The 18,975-nt window shown below is 40.4% G+C and overlaps 2 protein-coding genes across 2 annotated transcripts in view; one reads left to right on the top strand and one right to left on the bottom strand.

Annotated features, from left to right (window-relative positions):
- Positions 1–347: 347 nt before the first annotated feature.
- Positions 348–12,650, top strand: LOC133987774 (uncharacterized). The gene is made up of 17 exons (XM_062427216.1): positions 348–423; positions 1,058–1,090; positions 1,642–1,882; positions 1,998–2,107; positions 2,192–2,236; positions 2,339–2,468; positions 2,556–2,659; positions 4,109–4,147; positions 4,775–4,968; positions 6,073–6,129; positions 8,788–8,845; positions 10,680–10,712; positions 10,803–10,862; positions 11,330–11,374; positions 11,475–11,610; positions 11,697–11,800; positions 12,510–12,650. Coding segments are annotated over exons 1-17 (1,422 nt in total). The 5' UTR covers positions 348–392; the 3' UTR covers positions 12,512–12,650.
- Positions 12,651–15,440: 2,790 nt separating this feature from the next.
- The window catches only part of itpr3 (inositol 1,4,5-trisphosphate receptor, type 3), a gene marked incomplete in the record, with an annotated part of 118,258 nt that continues 114,723 nt past the window's right edge, over positions 15,441–18,975 (bottom strand). Inside the window, 5 exon segments of the mRNA XM_062427517.1 lie at positions 15,441–15,577; positions 17,213–17,374; positions 17,461–17,621; positions 18,022–18,187; positions 18,799–18,917. Of these exon segments, the coding sequence (XP_062283501.1) occupies positions 15,455–15,577; positions 17,213–17,374; positions 17,461–17,621; positions 18,022–18,187; positions 18,799–18,917 (731 nt within the window).

The raw sequence follows: 18,975 nt of genomic DNA, 5'->3' as shown, positions 1-18,975 counted from the left end.
TGACATATTCTGGATCACACAGAGCTCTGAGGAGTTTAAAGACACTGCAGAGATAATAACATTATAACTCTGAGGTTTGTGAACACCTCCGGGATAAAGGAGCAGTTGTTTAAAGAAACACTGAGCAGTCACAACGTAAATATCCTTCAGGTGACGATCTTACATTCTGTGACTTCTGTGGACATTTTTTCTGTTTGATAATCAGTCATTTTGTAGCTTTACTACAGTCTGCTCCACCCAATAAATACATAGATTCAGGCTCTACTGAACTGAACCTGCTGGGAAGGAGCCAGAGTCTAGTTGGATTGTTCAAATCAAACAAATACGACCCGGCAGAATAAATACAGGTGTGTTTGTAACATCAGTCAGACTGTTCACCTGGACCTGCTAACATGCTCCGCTTCAGCCTCAGCAGCACTCTGTGTGAGTACACCAACTGGAATAATGTACATTCAGAAATATTACAACTTTGATTCGGTTATATTTCTGCTTTGTTAGATCTAATTGCAGTTTTAGAGTGTTGGATGGGACAATGAGTTTACATCTAAAACTTTTTCATCCTCTCGATTATCTCTTAACTGAAATCAGATTCCTTCAGAGTCCTGAGTAGGTTTGTTGTGTTCAGGTTCAGATTTCCTCTAAGACACCTTCAAATGTCACATTATTTATATATTTTCATTAAAGCTGTTACTCTGCTTTCATTTGTCAGATGTTTTATATTTATATGTTGTGTTCATGTCCTTGATGGGTTTTCTTTCCAGTTTTAAAATGACTGATTCTTTGATTGATTTAAATATACTGACATGGTCTCCATAGTAACTTGGCCAAATTAACTGTGCAAGAGGTCAAGCTGTATGTTTATACAACTTGATTTCATATGAAGGACGTCTGTATTGATTTGAGTTGACATTTTTAAGCTTAAAGTGATGAATACTTACTGAATTAATTCATGTACCAGCCTGTAATTAATGGGATGCTTGTTGGCTTTATTTATAAAAGCAAAGGATAAAAACTGTTCTCATGTGTGACAGTAATGACAGTAATGTGTCTTTTTCAGTGCTGGCAGCAACCTGTTTGCTCACAGCAGCAGGTAAATATCTGAGTGAATGAGATCTATATTATTACACATGTACCATAAACACACTTCAACTAATCCCTTCATGTCTATAATCTGTTAGTTACATCCACAGAGGGAGCTATCACTTGTAATGACGGCTCAAGTGTCCAACACCTGAGCTACAGTACGACTGAACTCTGTTTTCAGAGAAAACTGTGAAAAAAGGCCAGAGTACATTACCTGCTTAGTAGCAAGCAGTTAGCTGGTGAACATAGTGGAGCATTTAGATATTTCCCTCAGAAGTTGGTAGACAGCAAAAACAAAGCTAAAAGAGGGTGAATATTGGACTCACATCAGGTGGACAGAAACACGACTTCAAATGAATGATAATATTGATGTTTGTTTGTCAGTTACCTCATTTTTGGTCACATCCTCAGAAACATAAAGACAAACCCTCTGTAGCTCCACATTTACGATATTATTACTAGTATGATCATTATTACTTGTTTTTTTGTCTTTCTGGTTTTTATTTGGCAGTTATATATTTAACAAATACCTATTTTTAATTAAACTTTCCATTTCAGGCTTTTCTAGAGCTCAGTCCCTCCCGCCATACACTGCTGTGTCCACAGAGAGAGTCACCACCTGTGATGACCGGAACAACGTCCAGCACCTGAGCTGTGGTTCAGACTACAGCGTGATCAGTGTGCAGAAAGTTTTGTATGGACGAGCAGACAAGGTGACCTGCAGTGAAGGCAGACCTGCAAACCAGCTTAGTGATACAAATTGCTCCCAGTTCGGCACTCTGCAGGTCATCAAACAAAGGTACCCCCCCCCCCTTTATATGACCAGGGTTAAAGTCAAAAGCTCTGGAAGTCGTTTCCTTAAGGTCAGACTGAAACAGAACTCAGACTGTTTTTTCTTCATGGTCTCCCTGCAGATGTGATGGCAAGAAGGATTGTGAAATAAACACAAATGTGGTTCATACCGGTGATCCCTGCTATGGCACCTATAAATACCTGGATGTCACTTTTACCTGCTTGCCACCAGGTCAGTTAAATTTCTGCTTCTGACTCACAGTGAATGAAAGTTGCAAATATGTTTTTATAACATGATTTATGTTTACTTTGACAGTCCGCGCCATTGCATGTGAGCACTCTATGGCACATCTGCAGTGTGGTAAGATACAGTCTCATTTATGTAGATGTACAATGGGTTAATGTGATAAGCAGGATTATAGTTTTCAATCTGAATTGATTCCTTTTCTCCTTTTTCTGTCAGATGAAGGGAAGGTCTTATTTATCTATGGAGCTGATTATGGACGCCGTGATAAGAACACATGTGCTTTAGTATCCGCCTTTTGGCGCCGAAATCACCACTGTTCTAGACCCACAAGCAAAGTTGCTGAAAGGTACATTTCATATTCTTTATTGAACAAGGTAGTTAGATATCAAACTCAGTTTCATTCAGTTTCACTCACATCTCTCTGCATCCACAGCTGTAATGGGAAAAGAAGCTGTAAAGTCAAAGTCAGCAACTCAGTGTTTGGAGAACCCTGTCGAGGCACCTTCAAGTATCTGGAGGTGGCTTATAGATGTCAATGTAAGTGACTGAAAATGATTCGTCTCATGTAGTTTATACAGTGGGAAACAGGCCCATTAAACAAAAAATAATGATATAGTCAGTCATTCTGTGTCAGCTGTGCCAGTAATTTGTCAAATTACATTAACTCAAGATCCACTTACTAGCTCTTTGGGGGCTTTCAACCTCACCAGCTCATAGTCTTCAGCAGTGGATGGAGTTCACTTGGTTGTCATGGAGATGGCACGGTAGTCATAACTCGACCTAAGTTTGGAACCAAAACGCTTTAGTTGCACTGACTGGACAGTTAGCGCCACCTACTGTTCATCTTGATTGAATCAATTCCAGTATTTGTATTAAGGCTGTGGATGAAAATAAGCATTCATTTCTAAAGTCAATATTTCATGTGTTCTTTTTCAGAGTCTTCCTCCAAATAAATCAATAAGACATCTCATCATACTTGCTGGGAACAACCTGCATTCAGTTTGTGATGAAACAGAAGTCATGAAGAAGACTCTTCTTCCAAGTACACCAAGTGGCCCAAAGTGTGTTGACACCTGAACACTGGTGACCATCTCATACCAGAGCTGATGCCATGTGACCCAACTGTTGCTTCAAAGCTGGAAGTGCAGTATTATCTAAATTGTATTGTCTGTACTGTGTAGCTTTAACCATAAAAGTCAAACTACAAGTCCACACTGCTGTCCACATACTTTTTGCCATATAGTGTACGCACCAATATCTGTGAGGTAAAAAAAGAAAGAAAAAAAGTTGCTTGATCTGATTGATTCATTTTCTTTACTGCAGTTTCTGTTTTCCTTCCATTTCGTTCTGTAATTGATTCCTTCTCACTTTTACTGCACAAATAAACTTGCCTGATGAAATGACATCATGTGGTGTATTTCTATATATATTTAGATTTCAATGTAGTTAGCACTGATGACACCAGGTCATGTAGTTTATTACACTTATTTTCTTACCGTAACAACATATTTTTCACATATTACAAAACACTTTTTCCTGTAACAACACATCATATTCAAATAATGTTTAAAAGTCATGATGTGGTTATAATAATAATACATACGTTATAACAACAGTCTGACAAAAATGTTATGATACACAATAAACTGATTTGATGTTAGTACAGAAATATTAATATCTAATATCTTGTTAGGCAGAATGATTTGATATCTAGTAATAATAATAAAATGATCAATAAAAAAACATATAATACATAATTAAAAAAGTGTCTTGTCTTAACAAGAAAAAGATCAAATATTCTTTTGTAATGATAGTAGTGACGTTCTGCTGTACTGAACAAACTGAAATGAGCCACTATGAAGTATTATGACAAGGCTCTTAGAGAACAGCCCATCTGGGTCAGTGACAGGCTGAGGCACAGTAACATGGGGCTTGATAATGTCTTTCTGTATCTCTGACTCAAACTCACTTATGGCTGGTTTGTAGGCCTGGTGGCGATGTACTTACTGAGGAACAGCTACCATTGTAAGATAATTGCTTGATTACTTAACTTCAGTAACCTTTAAAGTAAGAGACTGAGAACAGAAGTCGTCGAACAGCCAACTGGGACTTTATTGAAGATGCAGCAAACACAGCAAACATCAATGAAGACTATCGAAAACAGCACACGCCTCAGCCCCCCTCCAGACTATTTATACTACTGGTTTGGCACGTAGGCGTCATTTGGTATTTTGTGTGTGCCAGGTCAAGCCGACCTGGCATGTCCAGCTAAGATTCGGTTTCCTGGAAGCCTAACAACTTTCTCGTAATGTTGACTTCCTAACCTCCTTTTAGGGATATGGATATAGCAAAAACTCCCTACACAGGCTTGTTGCAACATCCCCAACTGGTACAACTATTGACCTTTCGTCTCACTTGTTGTTGTCTCCTTTTACTATGATGCACACATATCTGCCTCTACACCATCATCCTCATTCTCCTCCATCTCCATCTCCTCCTCCACCTCCCCTTCCACCGCTGCTGCTGCTGCCTCCTACTGCTTCTGCTGCCTGCTCTGCCTCAAGTCAGGTGTGGACAGAACCGTGATGACCATTTTTTATAAATCCTATATTCAGTCTGTGTGTTGTTTCTCCATGGTTTGTTGGTTTGGAGGTCTGAGTGTGAAAAATAAAGCTGCTATCAACCAAATCAGGATAAACTGTGGCAAAGTGGTAGGAGTCACCCAGGCAACACTGTCTGAAATGTTCCAGTCCCAAACCCTGCAGAAAGCCCAGTCTATTCTTCTGGATGACACTCACCCACTTTACACAGAATCCCAAACCCTTCCCTCAGGTTCCCGTTTTAGGGTAACACAGACCAGCACCAACAGGTTTAAATGTTCATTTGTGCCAGTTTCAATCAATCTATTAAATAAGCTGCACTTTACTTAATGAAGATAGACACAATGCACTTTAATGCAATTTTTACTTCCATACCATTCATTTTTAACATTGTTATGTCTGTATGTCTGTAAATCTTAATCTTAGTTTTAATATTCAAGTCCTGTTCTTTATGTCAGATATTGTTCTAATTACTGTCCTTTGTGTTGTCTTAATTGCTGTCTTTGGCCTGTGAGACCATCGGCCCTTTGGGATCCTTTTTTTTTTAAAGATTTTTTTCAGGCATAGACACCTTTATTTGATAGTTGCCAGACAGGAAACATGGGAGAGAGAGGGGGGGTGTGACATGCAGTAAAGGTCCGCCGGCCGGGATTCGAACCGGGGTCCACTGCGTACGTGGCATGCGCTCTAACCACTCAACCACCTGCGCGCCCGCGGCCCTTTGGGATCGTAATAAAATTGAAGTTAAAGTTGAAGGTGACCAACAACCTTTGCTCCTCTCACCCCGGCTCCCCTCATTCTCCATTTTTAATAAATGTAACTTTTCATCAACTGAAAAACATAAAAATGCTATTTATGCATGCATGCAGTGGTGGAAAGTAATTAAGAACTTTTACCTAAGTACTGTACATAAGTACAATTCCGAAATATTTGTAGTTTACTTGAGTATTTCCAAGTGATGCTACTTTATACTTCTCCTCCACTAGATCTCTGAGGCAAATACTACTACTTTTTTGGTATGCAGCTGCTGGAGGAACCACCACTGTGTACAGTTTAGCTAGTACCATATTGAACAACACATGCACCTTATCCTGTGTGCTGTCACATATGCGATCAATTAGTACTAATAATGTTTGTTTTGGCACTAAACAAGAACATTTTATATTAGCAGAAATTTGAATAGAGTTTGGTTTGTCTGCTTCATTTTCATTTAACTGTACTGCAAATAAGGTAGCACCACGGTACCATTAGGCTCAACTGAAGCCAAAAGTTCATATGATTAAAGGAACTTGCAAATTATAATGTGAAGATGTTACTGCAGCTAACTTGTGTTTACTTATGCTGTTACAGAGCCGACTGTACAAACGGGAAGGACCTGGAATCGACATTGTCTCAGCAGATGGAGAAGTGAGATGTGTTAATGTGTTATTCCCAGGACATTAAAACTAGATGAAACACTGTATTGTGTTCTCCGTTGTTAAAATGTCTGTCTTTCTGGTTTAGTTATTTAGAAATGGAAAAGTAATCTGCTTCTTTAACTTCACTTAATCAGTTCATCACATGAGCTATCAAGTGTGTTCATATAAACTGTGTATGTCATGGTTAACGAGAGCTGGACCCGAGAAGTAGTTGCAAAATAAAGTCTTTAATGATTGTGGATTGGCTGAGCTGGAGCTGGACCTGAGTCTGGGGGGAAGCAGGCAAAGGCAGGAACTGGAAACAGAGAACGCAGTCAGGATTAGCCGGAAACAAAATAAGTAGAAGGTCAAAATCTACAGCGCCAATGTACATCAAACTACCACAGAGGTAAGCTGACAATCTGGCGATGAGTGGTGAACTGAACCAGGCTTATATCCAGAGGAGAGTGGAAGTGGCTGATTGTTGGCAGGTGGCTTGATTGAAGATGGCCGATGGTGTGCAGGTGTGTGGTTAACTCCAGCTCTGCCCAGCTCCAGACACACACACACACACACACACACACACACACACACACACACACACACACACGACAGGGAAAACGAGACAAGAAACATGCCCACAAAGGGAAGGGAAAACAAGGAAAAACACTAGGATCCTGACAGTGTGATATTGTCATAATAGCCTAATATTGTCGTGTTTGGCTAACATACAGTACTTTGCTGTTTCTAAATCCTACAAGTTTTCCTTTAATCACACTAAAGTTTAAAATACATATTTTTTAAAGACAGAAATTTAACTAGAGCAAGATGACTTGTGTGACATATGTGCCAAGACTGATATGTTAATATATGTGAGGCACATGCAGAACCACATCTGCACAACCAATTAAATATCACAGCTATCTCCACTGCCATGGCCAGTCTAGGTCTACACTGCGTTAAAGTGTCATGTTGGTTTGTGCAGTACTAAATGTGAGAAGAGCTTTTTCTCACATTCTTGAGATGTAAGAAATGTTCCTTTAGAAATTGTGACAAGAGATCTTCATTCACATCACATCACATATATCCAGGTAACACTAAAAAGTCCACCGAAGAGATGATATCGAGGGGGGATAGTGATATGCAGTTTGATGATCAAGGTCAGTTGAATTGTTTACAGTCAGAGGCTGTGGAAGAAACTTAGTTTTTCAGCAATGTTTTATATCAAGTTACAAGCCAAATTTCTCCTTCCAGCCTCTGTTATTCAGAGATGACTATCAAAAGATGCATGGCACCAGTCAATCACATCTACTTCATAAACTACTACAGAATCTGACATAGATAATGTGATTGGGACCCTTAAATGTTAAATGTTTAAATCTAATCAGAGGAGAAAAAATGTCTTCAAGACTAACTTCCATTATGTTGAGCCAGTGTCCATTTGTTTGGGCCAGAATGAGTCAGGCAAGGAGTGTTTTGCCCAATATATTCAATCAGAGACACTGTGAATCTCCTCTGAAGTGTAATGTGCGTGAACACTGGCATCCAACACCATGTGCTCAGAGTGTGGGGAGCACGATCAATGAAAATAAGATGTTTGATCCGGACAACTCCTTATGATTCATTCTTTATCAGGATGCCTTTGAGGTCATAAATTCACTTGTGACTCAGTTTTCAATGTGTTGGCTTTTTTCATGTATACCAACCTAGATTACCTCCCTACCTTGGCCATTACCTTTTTGAGGACATTGTTCCCTTTGATTTGGTACTCAACATGAAACACCTTGTTATGGTGGAGAAACTGATGTATATAATAATAGGGTGATTCGTGATGTGTTGATGAAGAAGGAAACCAACGCTGACACGTCTCACTTGTATATTTTAAAGGTTTTATTACAAAAGAGAACAGTGTCACACGTCCAATCTTGAGAGAGTCCCTGTTCCCAATCTAAGTCTCTCTCTGACCACTCCAATTCTTACAACACTATATATAGTTTCTTATCTCCAAAAACTCCACCTTCTGAACAGATGGTCAGTCAAGAAACACAGCCCTGACCCCTCATTCATGACTAGTTTTTAACAAATGGTCAGTCTGGAGAAATAGCCTCTGGCCCGTCCTTTATGGCTTTGGACCCTAAAGTATATATTTTTTCCATGTGTACAAGATTACTAATCTTATCTGTATCTGATATGACTCAAATCCATCCCTAATGTTTAGTGTTAATGGCCGCAAGCTAACATGCTAAACTAAGATGTGAACATGGCGAACATTGTACTGTTAGCATGTGAAGGTTCTGGCATGCTGACATATTCTGGATCACACAGAGCTCTGAGGAGTTTAACGACACTGCAGAGATAATAACATTATAACTCTGAGGTTAGTGAACACCTCCAGGATAAAGGAGCAGTTGTTTAAAGAAACACTGAGCAGTCGCAACGTAAATATCCTTCAGGTGACGATCTTACATTTTGTGACTTCTGTGGACATTTTTTCTGTTTGATAATCAGTCATTTTGTAGCTTTACTACAGTCTGCTCCACCCAATAAATACATAGATTCAGGCTCTACTGAACTGAACCTGCTGGGAAGGAGCCAGAGTCTAGTTGGATTGTTCAAATCAAACAAATACGACCCGGCAGAATAAATACAGGTGTGTTTGTAACATCAGTCAGACTGTTCACCTGGACCTGCTAACATGCTCCGCTTCAGCCTCAGCAGCACTCTGTGTGAGTACACCAACTGGAATAATGTACATTCAGAAATATTACAACTTTGATTCAGTTATATTTCTGCTTTGTTAGATCTAATTGCAGTTTTAGAGTGTTGGATGGGAATTACATCACATGTGAACAGGACTCTGATGTCATTGCTTTATCGACCTGTAATTGAATCAGTTCTTTTTTCTTGTTAAAACATTCTGAATATGGTGATAAAAGTCTGTCTGTTAAAGAAAGTAGAGTCCATTCAGCATGACAGCTCTCATTCTTCAGATCCGACCTTCTGCTTCTCTGAGTCCAGTTAACAAAAATGAACAGACACAAAAACTCTTTCATTCCTTTGATTATCTCACACCGTTCATATTTGGGCATTTCACAGTATCCCCTCATAATTAGGGTAATACACAATTTTGGCACCACAAATCATTGTCAGTTTTTAATAAATCTGCACAAATAATTTTAGAAGGTGAAATATTTCTTTTTTTTTTTGCCTAGTCTGGTTCACTTTAAGAAAGTTTTGAATGTGTTTTTTCCTCTCTCGAAAGTAAAAATTGGCTAAATTAGACCCTGAACAGTATGTAAGGGTTAACTGAAATCAGAGGAAAAGCTGACCTGAACACATAAACCTACTCAGGACTCTGAAGTCTAAGACACCTTCAAATGTCACATTATTTATATATTGTCATTAAAGCTGTTACTCTACTGTCATTTGTCACACTTTATATTTACACTACTGGTCAAAAGTTTTAGAACAGCCCAATTTTTCCAGTTTTTTATTGAAATTCAAGCAGTTCAAGTCCAATGAAGAGCTTTAAATGCTACAAAGGTAAGTGGTGAACTGCCAGAGGTTAAAAAAAAGATAAGGTTACCCAAAACTGAAAATGATACAAAAACACTTAAAAATGTAGATCTTTGCTACAGAGAAACTGTCAATGAGTACAGTTTCACTCAGAAACTGGGGTAAACTCTGACAGGAAGAGGTCCGGCAGACCCAAAGCCACAACAGAGTCAGAAGACAAGTTTCTGAGAGTCAACAGCTTGCGTGATAGGCGGCTCACAGGACAACAGCTTCAAGCTTCATAATGTTTGTAGTAAGCAAGTCTCAGTTTCTACTGTGAAGAGAAGACTTCCAGTTGCAGGTTTGACAGGTTGCAGCTAGAAAGCCATTGCTAAGAGTCAGAATAAGAAGAAGAGGCTTGCCTGGGCCATGAAACACCACCAATGGACTACTGAAGACTGGAAGAACCTGTTATGCGCTGATGAATCAACATGTAACATATTCTGTTCATCACGCAGGAGTTTAGTAGCCGTCAAGTAGAAAGGATGGTTCCTCAGTGTGTGACATTAACTGTTAAACATGGAGGAGGAAGCATGATGGTCTGGGGTCTGTTTTTCTGGATCCAGGGTCGGCTACCACAGCATTCTGCAGCACCATGCAGAACCCTCTGGTATGCACGTAGTTGGTCAGGGGTTCATCCTACAGCAAGATAATGAACCCAAACATAAGTCCAAGCTATGACACAACTACCTTAGGAAAAAACACCAACATGGTAAGCTTGAAAACATTTTTTCAATAAAAACTGGAAAAATTGGGGTGTTCTAAAACTTTTGACCGGTAGTGTATGTGTTGTTTCATGTGCTTTGTGTTTTTCTCCTGTGTTGCACTGCAGGTACAAATAAAGTGACTGTTTGATTGATTTAAATATTCTGACATGGTCTCCATAGTAACTTGGCCAAATTAATTGTGCAAGAGGTCATGGGATGCTTGTTGGCTTTACACGAAAGCAAAGGATAAAAACTGTTCTCATGTGTGACAGTAATGACAGTAATGTGTCTTTTTCAGTGCTGGCAGCAACCTGTTTGCTCACAGCAGCAGGTAAATATCTGAGTGAATGAAATCTATATTATTACACATGTACCATAAACACACTTCAACTAATCCCTTCATATGTGTACAATCTGTTAGTTACATCCACAGAGGGAGCTATCACCTGTAGCAACAAGTCCAATGACAAACACAGCTGCGGTAAGACTGAACTCTGTTTTAACCTTCGTGTCGTCCTCCCGGGTCAAATTGACCCCGTCTGTTTTGACGGTTCCTTCTTTCCTCCCTTCCTTCCTTCCTTCCTCCCTCCTTCTCTCTTTCTTTCCTTCGTCTCTCTTTCCTCCCTTCCTTCTTTCCTTCCCTCCTTCCTTCTTCCTTTCCTTCCCTCCTTCCTTCCTTTCCTTCCTTCCTCCCTCCTTCCTTCCTTCCTCCCTCCTTCCTTTCCTTCCTCCCTCCCTCCTTCCTTCCCTTCCTTCCTTCCTTCCTTTCTTTCTTTCCTCTCCCTACCTTCCTTCCTTCCTCCCTCCTTCCTTCTTTCCTTCCTCCCTTCCATCCTTCCTCCCTTCCTTCACACATGGTTGGTTTACAGTTACATTTCTGCTTCTGATTCACAGTGAATGAAAACTGCAAATATGTTTTTATAACGTGATTTATGTTTACTTTGACAGTCCGCGCCATTGCATGTGAGCACTCTATGGTGTATCTGCACTGTGGTAAGATAGTCTCATTTATGTAGATGTACAATGGGTTCATGTGACAAGCAGGATTATAGTTTTCTATCTGAATTTATTCCTTTTCTCCTCTTTCTGTCAGATGAAGGGAAGGTGATAAATATCCTTGGAGCTGATTATGGACGCCGTGATAAAACCACATGCTCTTTCGAACGACCCGCATCTGAGGTCCAAAACGTCCACTGTTCAAGGCCCACAAGCAGTCAAGTTGCTGGAAGGTACATTTCATAATCTTTGCTGAACAAGGTATTAGATACCAAACTCAGCTTCATATAATTTCACTCACATCTCTCTGCATCCACAGCTGTAATGGGAAAAGAAGCTGTAGAGCCTTTGCCAGCAACTCAGTGTTTGGAGACCCCTGTTACAGCACCTACAAGTATCTGGAGGTGGCTTATAGATGTCAATGTGAGTAACTGAAGATGATTCGTCTCATGTAGTTTTTAGTGGGAAGAAGAGACAAAAACCAATCAAAGACAACACATGATATACAAACAATGATATAGTCATAGTCATTCTGTGCCAGTAATTTGTCAAATTAAATTAACCTTCATGTCGTCCTCCCGGGTCAAATTGACCTCGTCTGTTTTGACTGTTCCTTCCTTCCTCCCTCCCTCCTTATTTCCCTTCCCTCCTTCCTTCCTTTCCTTCCTTCCTCCCTCCCTCCTTCTCTCTTTCTTTCCTCCCCCCTACCTTCCTCCCTTCCTTCTTTCCTTTCTCCCTCCTTCCTTCCTTCCTTCCTTCTTTCCTCCGTCCGTCCTTCCTTCCATCCTTTCCTTCGTTATTCCTTCCATCCTTTCCTTCCTTCTTCCTTCCTTCTTTCATTCCTCCCTCCTTTCCTTCCTTCTTCCTCCCTTCCATCCTTTCTTTCCTCCCTCCCTTCCTTCCTTCTTTCTTTCCTTCCTTCCTTTCTCCTTTCCTCCTTCCCTCTTTTCCTTCCTTCTTCCTCCCTTTCCTCCCTCCTTTCCTTCCTTCCTTCCTCCCTCCCTTCCTTCCTTCTTCCTCCCTTCCTTCCTTGACTCGAGGACAACAGGAGGGTTAAGGCTGTGGATGAAAATAAGCATTCATTTCATTCATTCATCAGTCTAAAGTCAATACTTCATGTGTTCTTTTTCAGAGTCTTCCTCCAAATAATCGACATCAATAAGACATCTCATCATACATGCTGGGAACAACCTGCATTCAGTTTGTGATGAAACAGAAGTCATGAAGAAGACTCTTCTTCCAAGTACACCATGTGGCCCAAAGTGTGTTGACAGCTGAACACTGGTGACCATCTCATACCAGAGCTAATTTGATTGATTCATTTTCTGTCCATCAGTTTTATTTCCTTTTCTGTTTACTCTGCTTTTCTTTCATTTTATTCTGTAATTGTTTCCTTCTCACTTGTACTGCACCAATAAACTTGCCTGATGAAATTACACATAAACATCATGTGGTGTATTTGAATATTTTCCGATTATGCTTGGTTATAATTATTTTCTTACCAATACAACAACAAAAGCAAGCAACAAAACACTTTTCCTGTAACAACCAGGCGGGGAGTTCTGGTCCTCTGAAATGAGGCCAACGTGGAAGTAACTTAAAACTGCATTCTATCAAAAGGCCACCAGGGGGCGACCGTTTTGGTGTCAAAAGGACTTCCGTCTCTATACAAGTCAATGGAGAATTCACCAACTTCTCACTTGATTTCTAACCTCAGTAAACGTTTTCAAAATGTGTTTATGGTCTCAATCGCTAGTTTAAAGCATTCTTCAATGCAGTATGATGTTCATTTGGGACATTTTGGCCTCCCTGATTTTATATGTGACGATAAAGCAGGGTATGCATTAGGGCGTGGCTACGTGGTGATTGACAGGTTGATTGGTTCACAGGTTCAGGAGGGCGCCTCATGCTCCTCCTGATGCCCATATAAGTAGAATCTGTGTTTTTATTTTTCCCAGCATGCACCTGAAATTTTCAAGATGGCGCTGCTCAGATCCGAAATTATTGGCCTCCGAGCAGCAGTCCACAAACCAATGGGTGACGTCACGGATGTTACATCCATTTCTTATATAATCTATCGTAACAACACACCGTATCAAAATAATGTTTAAAAGTCATTATATGGTTATAAGAACATTAACTGACTTTGCAAAATGAAGAGAAAGTTTAATAATAAGCTACACAAACTTTTCTTTTATAGAGTTTGTTGTTTGTACAGAAAGGTTTCCTTGTAATACAGAAAAATGTGGTATCAAGTAATATGACATGGTTTACTATGTCCACATTATGGCCCTTTATAGTGTCATTGTGTTTAATGTGGAATATTGTGAGTGTTGTGTTTGCATGTAGCAGAAAAAAAGACTTTTCCAATCCCATCGATCAGCTGTTAACTTTTTATTGAATAGGAAGAAAACATTTCCCTTTCTTCACGTCTCTATGTTCCTTTTGGATGTTGTTGACTGAGGATCTGAAGATTTCTTCTCCTGCACCTCCAGGACAAAATGTAAACTTTTCACAAGATACATTAAAACTGTTTTTTGCTCATTAAATAAATCATCACATTCCCAATTGTACGCTTTGTGAGCTTTCACTCAGCCACTGTCTGATCATTCTGAACACAAGATTTCATCAATTATTTCCAGCATTGTGCAAACAGATGGCCACAAATGCAAACAATCTCAGTATTATTAGGATTTAAAACTTTGCACAATCTCCACAATCTTTCGGCTAAAAATGGCAAATTGGAGAAAAACTGCTTGGAAACTCATTAAAGGAATTTCAGACGATGAATTCATTAATACCACATACTTTTTAAAAAATCACTTAACTCTAACATTTGTTTTATCTTCAATTTAAATCAGACCCCACTGCAGAATATCTACAACCCATTAACATGTTACAAAACATGCATTTTGTTCTTCATAGTAAATAAATGTTTAAAAGATGAGCATTTGACATGACATCGTCCTCCTCTTCCTCACTCCGTCTGCACCCATAAACTAAATAAAATGCTATTTTCTGTTCACAAACATGACGTTTTAAAGCAGTTCACTCATAATCCAGTGTCTGTACTGAGCTACTTTACAGTGTTAAAAACAAAGTCATAAATATATCACTATTTAATCATAATAACAATATATATTATTAAAAAAAAAACATTTTCCCAGAGTTACATGACACACAACTGGGTTCAACTTTTGGCTGAAAGAGTTAATTCTGTCATCAGCAAAAAAAAAAAAAATGCTGCAGGTCAGTTTCTATTTACACTTTTAAAAATAACTAAGACAAGTTGATGCCTCTTTATCCTCTACACTAACACACACACACACACACACACACTTGAACATTTTCTTTCTATGACATTGACCTCATGAGTAAAGTCTTAGTTTGTACATCTAAAACCAGGAGGTATTTGATCCTGGGCTTCCTCATTTTCCAAAGTCTTAGTTCCCCCACAGTGTTTTCAGTTTATGGAGGAAAAATCTATGAAATAAACCAAATATTTAATAATTTTTGGTTGTATAAACTATTGTCACTGTTATTATTCAAACTGTGAAGTTTTATGTTCTTATTTTATTTGTTGTATAATTGTGTCTTTATGAAATAGACCTAATTTTAATTCTGCTGTGGGGAAACTTACGAATAACAAACTCTTACGGCTGCATCACAAATATCCCATCAATCTGCCATGAAGGTATATCACAGGCGTGGCACAAAGGTCTCCAATGAAGGGTTTTATCTATGAACTATGGTCATAAATAGTCATAAATAGTGTTTAGGAATGAAACAATTCTGTTTGGTTGACTTAAATGAGCTGGCAGGTAGATTTAGAAATCAGGCGGAGTGAAGCCCAGCTGTTATCTACGGTTGGAGATGTTAGCTAGCACACTGAGCTGATGTCATGATAAGAGAAAATCAGTCAGATGGATTGTTGACGTTATCACACTTACTCAAAAAATGCTAAATGTGTCTATCTACAGTAGTATGCTGTTGTTGCTGAGGCTTTTTGGAGCGTGAAAGATATCATTCATGTTTCATTTCTCTGTTCTAGTGTTTGCATTCATTTAAATCGTCTCTTTATGTCTTGTACATTTGGTGGTTTCCTCCTGCAGCGCTGGGGGGAACTGCAGCAGCGGCACTCGCTCCCGCCTGGACATCAACGAATCCCATCCTCTGCCTCCTCTTCCTCTGCTCCGTCATCTGCAGCAAAGCAGGAAGGACAGTAAGACCACAACCCAGCAAAGATCAATACAGTCTGCTTGACATTATCCTGTATCCTCACAAAACTGCATTGGTCAGGAAAAGGAAAAAAATGAAACAAACATCTGACTATAAAACCAAAACAGCTCCTTAGATCAATAAGAGTGAGAGTTCCTGTCATTTTAACCTTTGTTGGCCTTTGCTTTCACTGTTTTAAATGACATGCATCATCACTATCTCATTATTGTGACAAAAGAACTGCTAATTAGAAGAAAACAGGTGTCACGGTTGCGTAGCGGGGGGACCCAGAAAGCAGACAGTCTCGGGACAAAAAGGGCAATTTATTGGCCGACTCAGGAGAAAACTCAACAGAAAAACACAGGCCCAAAGAAAACTGGTGACATGAGCAGGGAAAAACAACACAGAACAAAACACAGAGACTCAGACAAAGACTGAACCTATATAGACATGATGGGGTAATAATTAAACAGGACACAGGTGAGTGAAACAAGACACAGGTGAAACACATGAGGCAATCAACCAAGGCAGGGGAAACACAGGAGGTAAAACTAACGAAATACACAAGGAGAGAATAACTTTCAAAATAAAACACAAACTACACCAGGATGTGACAACAGGTTTTACATTATGTATTTTGTGACGCATCAGATTCTTTGACCTGAATAAGAAAAACAGTATTTAGATGAAGTCTTCAGATGTGTCACTTTATCCTTTGAGTCTCTGTACTGTTATCAAAAACCTGAACAATGTCTGATGCATAAACTCTCAGACAGTGACGTACAGGTTACCGACATATCAACCTCACATACATAACTGCATCATCTGGACATCTGAATGATGATTCACTCACTAATAGAGATTTTGGTAAGTCTAATAGGTATTTTGGTAAGTCTTCACCAGTTTACTACTCAGCTATTTTTAGTGCAGATTGCTTTGAGACCAGGTGGGGAGCTCCGGTCCTCTGAAATGAGGCCAACGTGGAAGTAACTTAAAATTGCATTCTATCAAAAGGCCACCAGGGGGCGACCGTTTTGGTGTCAAAAGGACTTCCGTCTCTATACAAGTCAATGGAGAATTCACCAACTTCTCACTTGATTTCTAACCTCAGTAAACGTTTTCAAAATGTGTTTATGGTCTCAATCGCTAGTTTAAAGCCTTCTTCAATGCAGTATGATGTTCATTTGGGACATTTTGACCTCCCTGATTTTATATGTGACGATAAAGCAGGGTATGCATTAGGTCGTGGCTACGTGGTTTTTGACAGGTTGATTGATTCACAGGTTCAGGAGGGCGCCTCATGCTCCTCCTGATGCCCATATAAGTAGAATCCCTGTTTTTATTTTTCCCAGCATGCACCTGAAATTTTCGAGATGGCGCTGCTCAGATCCGATACTATTGGCCTCCGAGCAGCAGTCCACATCAATGTTGATGTTTTCAGAATCAGAAACTCAAAGTAAAGCTTTAATCTGTGTGTGTATGTGTGTGTGTGTGTGTGTGTGTGTGAGTGTGAGTGTGAGTGTGAGTGTGAGTGTGTGTGTGTGTGTGTGTGTGTGTGTGTGTGTGTGTGTGTGTGTGTGTGTGTGTGTGTGTGTGTGTGTGTGAGTGAGTGAATACCTGCTCTTTTAGCTCATTCAGCTGACTGGTCAGCGTAGTCACCACCCTCATGGTTGACGACAGTTTGTCCTGTAACATCCTCATCTCGTTCTGCTCCCCGTCACCATCGGTTACCACCAGAGACATTGCCTGCATCCGTGGAAACCAGTCCAGGTTGTTGTTCTGAAACAGAAGAAGAAGAAGCTGTGGAAGCACTTTAGATTTCCTGTTAGATCCCTGTTCGTGTAGTTTTTCCTGTGATGTTTTACCTTGATCATATGAGCCACGTAGCTCTCAGGTCCGGTGTAGTCCGTCTTATTTTTCTCGCGCACCAGAACGATGAAGAACAGGTAGTTCCAGATGTTGTGCTCCTGTTTGATGTGATCCTCAAATGACACAGTCTTATTGTCAAACTTATCTCTTTCCAGGCCTGCAACAACACAGAGAACCAGACGAGTGTGTGAACTGATGTGTTGGTAAAGGTGCACTATGTGGGACTGGGCCAGAAGTTTTTAAGATTTTTAATAAGGAAGGAAGAGAAGACAGGGAGCAGGAAAGATGAAAGGAGGGAACGAAGGAAGGAAGGAAGGAAGGAAGGAAGGAAGGAGGGAGGGAAGAAAGGAAGGAAGGAAGGAAGGGTGGAAAGAAGGAAGGAAGGAAGGAAGGAGGGAGGGAAGGAAGGAGGGCCGGTTTTGGCCCACGGGCCTCGTATTTGACCCCCCCGCTTTAAGGTATTGACTGAAATAAATCTTAATTTTAACCAGTTGCTGAGTTAGTGTAGAAGTTGGAAAATGAACAAAGTCATTTATTTATTATTTATTTTTACCCACCACATATAAAACATGTTGTCTTCAGGACTTCCTCTTTCTTCTGTTTCTCGCTCCTCAGGTCAGCGAACGTATCGATAATCACACCGAAGATCAAGTTGAGGACGATGATGATGACGATGAAGTAGAACAACAAGTCGTACACCACCCGGGCGGGAAACAACGGCTCCTACACACACACAAACGCACCTGAGTCAGTCAGAAAGATTCCCCCCCCTCCTTCTTTCCTCCCTCCCTCCTTCTCTCTTTCTTTCCTTCCTCTCTCTTTCCTCCCTTCCTTCTTTCCTTCCTCCATCCCTGCTTCTTTCCTTCCTTCCCTTGTTCCTTCATTCCTCCCTCCCTCCTTTCCTTCCTTCTTCCTCCCTTCCTTCCTCCATCCTTTCCTTCCTTCCTCCTTTCCTTCGTTCTTTCCTCCCTCCTTTCCTTCCTTCTTCCTCCCTTCCTTCCTCCCTCCTTTCCTTCCTTCCTCCTTTCCTTCCTTCTTTCGTCCCTCATTTCCTTCCTTCTTCCTCCCTTCCTTCCTCCCTCCTTTCCTTCCTCCCTTCCTTCCATCCTTCTTCCTCCCTCCCTCTTTTCCTTCCTCCTTCTCCCTTCCTTCCTCCCTCCATTCCTTCCTTCCTCCTTTCCTTCCTTCTTCCTCCCTCCCTCCTTTCCTTCCTTCTTCCTCCCTTCCTTCTTCCTCCTTTCCTTCCTTCCTCCTTCCTTTCCTTCCTTCCTCCTTTCCTTCCTTCTTTCTCCCTCCCTCCCTTCCTTCTTGGTTTTAGGTTTTGTGTTGTTTACATTTTTGGATGGTTTGCGGAGAACATCGCCGACTCCTCCTCCATTCCTCAGGCCGTGGTTCAACACCGTCACAATACACATCAACAGAGTGTCACACGCCCGCTCAGTGTCGGCCACCTCTGGAAACACACACACACACACACACACACACACACACACACAGAAGATCAGTAAACG

The sequence above is a fragment of the Scomber scombrus genome, chromosome 10 (genome assembly GCF_963691925.1).
Source record: "Scomber scombrus chromosome 10, fScoSco1.1, whole genome shotgun sequence".
Lineage (NCBI taxonomy): Eukaryota > Metazoa > Chordata > Actinopteri > Scombriformes > Scombridae > Scomber > Scomber scombrus.
This window is presented reverse-complemented; position numbering and strand designations above follow the sequence as displayed.

Excerpts from the sequence above, each read along its gene's own strand:
- LOC133987774 (XM_062427216.1), top strand. The coding sequence starts at position 393 with ATGCTCCGCTTCAGCCTCAGCAGCACTCTGT. Across the intron at positions 10,713-10,802 it reads CTGTTTGCTCACAGCAGCAG|TTACATCCACAGAGGGAGCT; the intron begins GTAAATATCTGA and ends ACAATCTGTTAG. Across the intron at positions 11,611-11,696 it reads AGCAGTCAAGTTGCTGGAAG|CTGTAATGGGAAAAGAAGCT; the intron begins GTACATTTCATA and ends CTGCATCCACAG.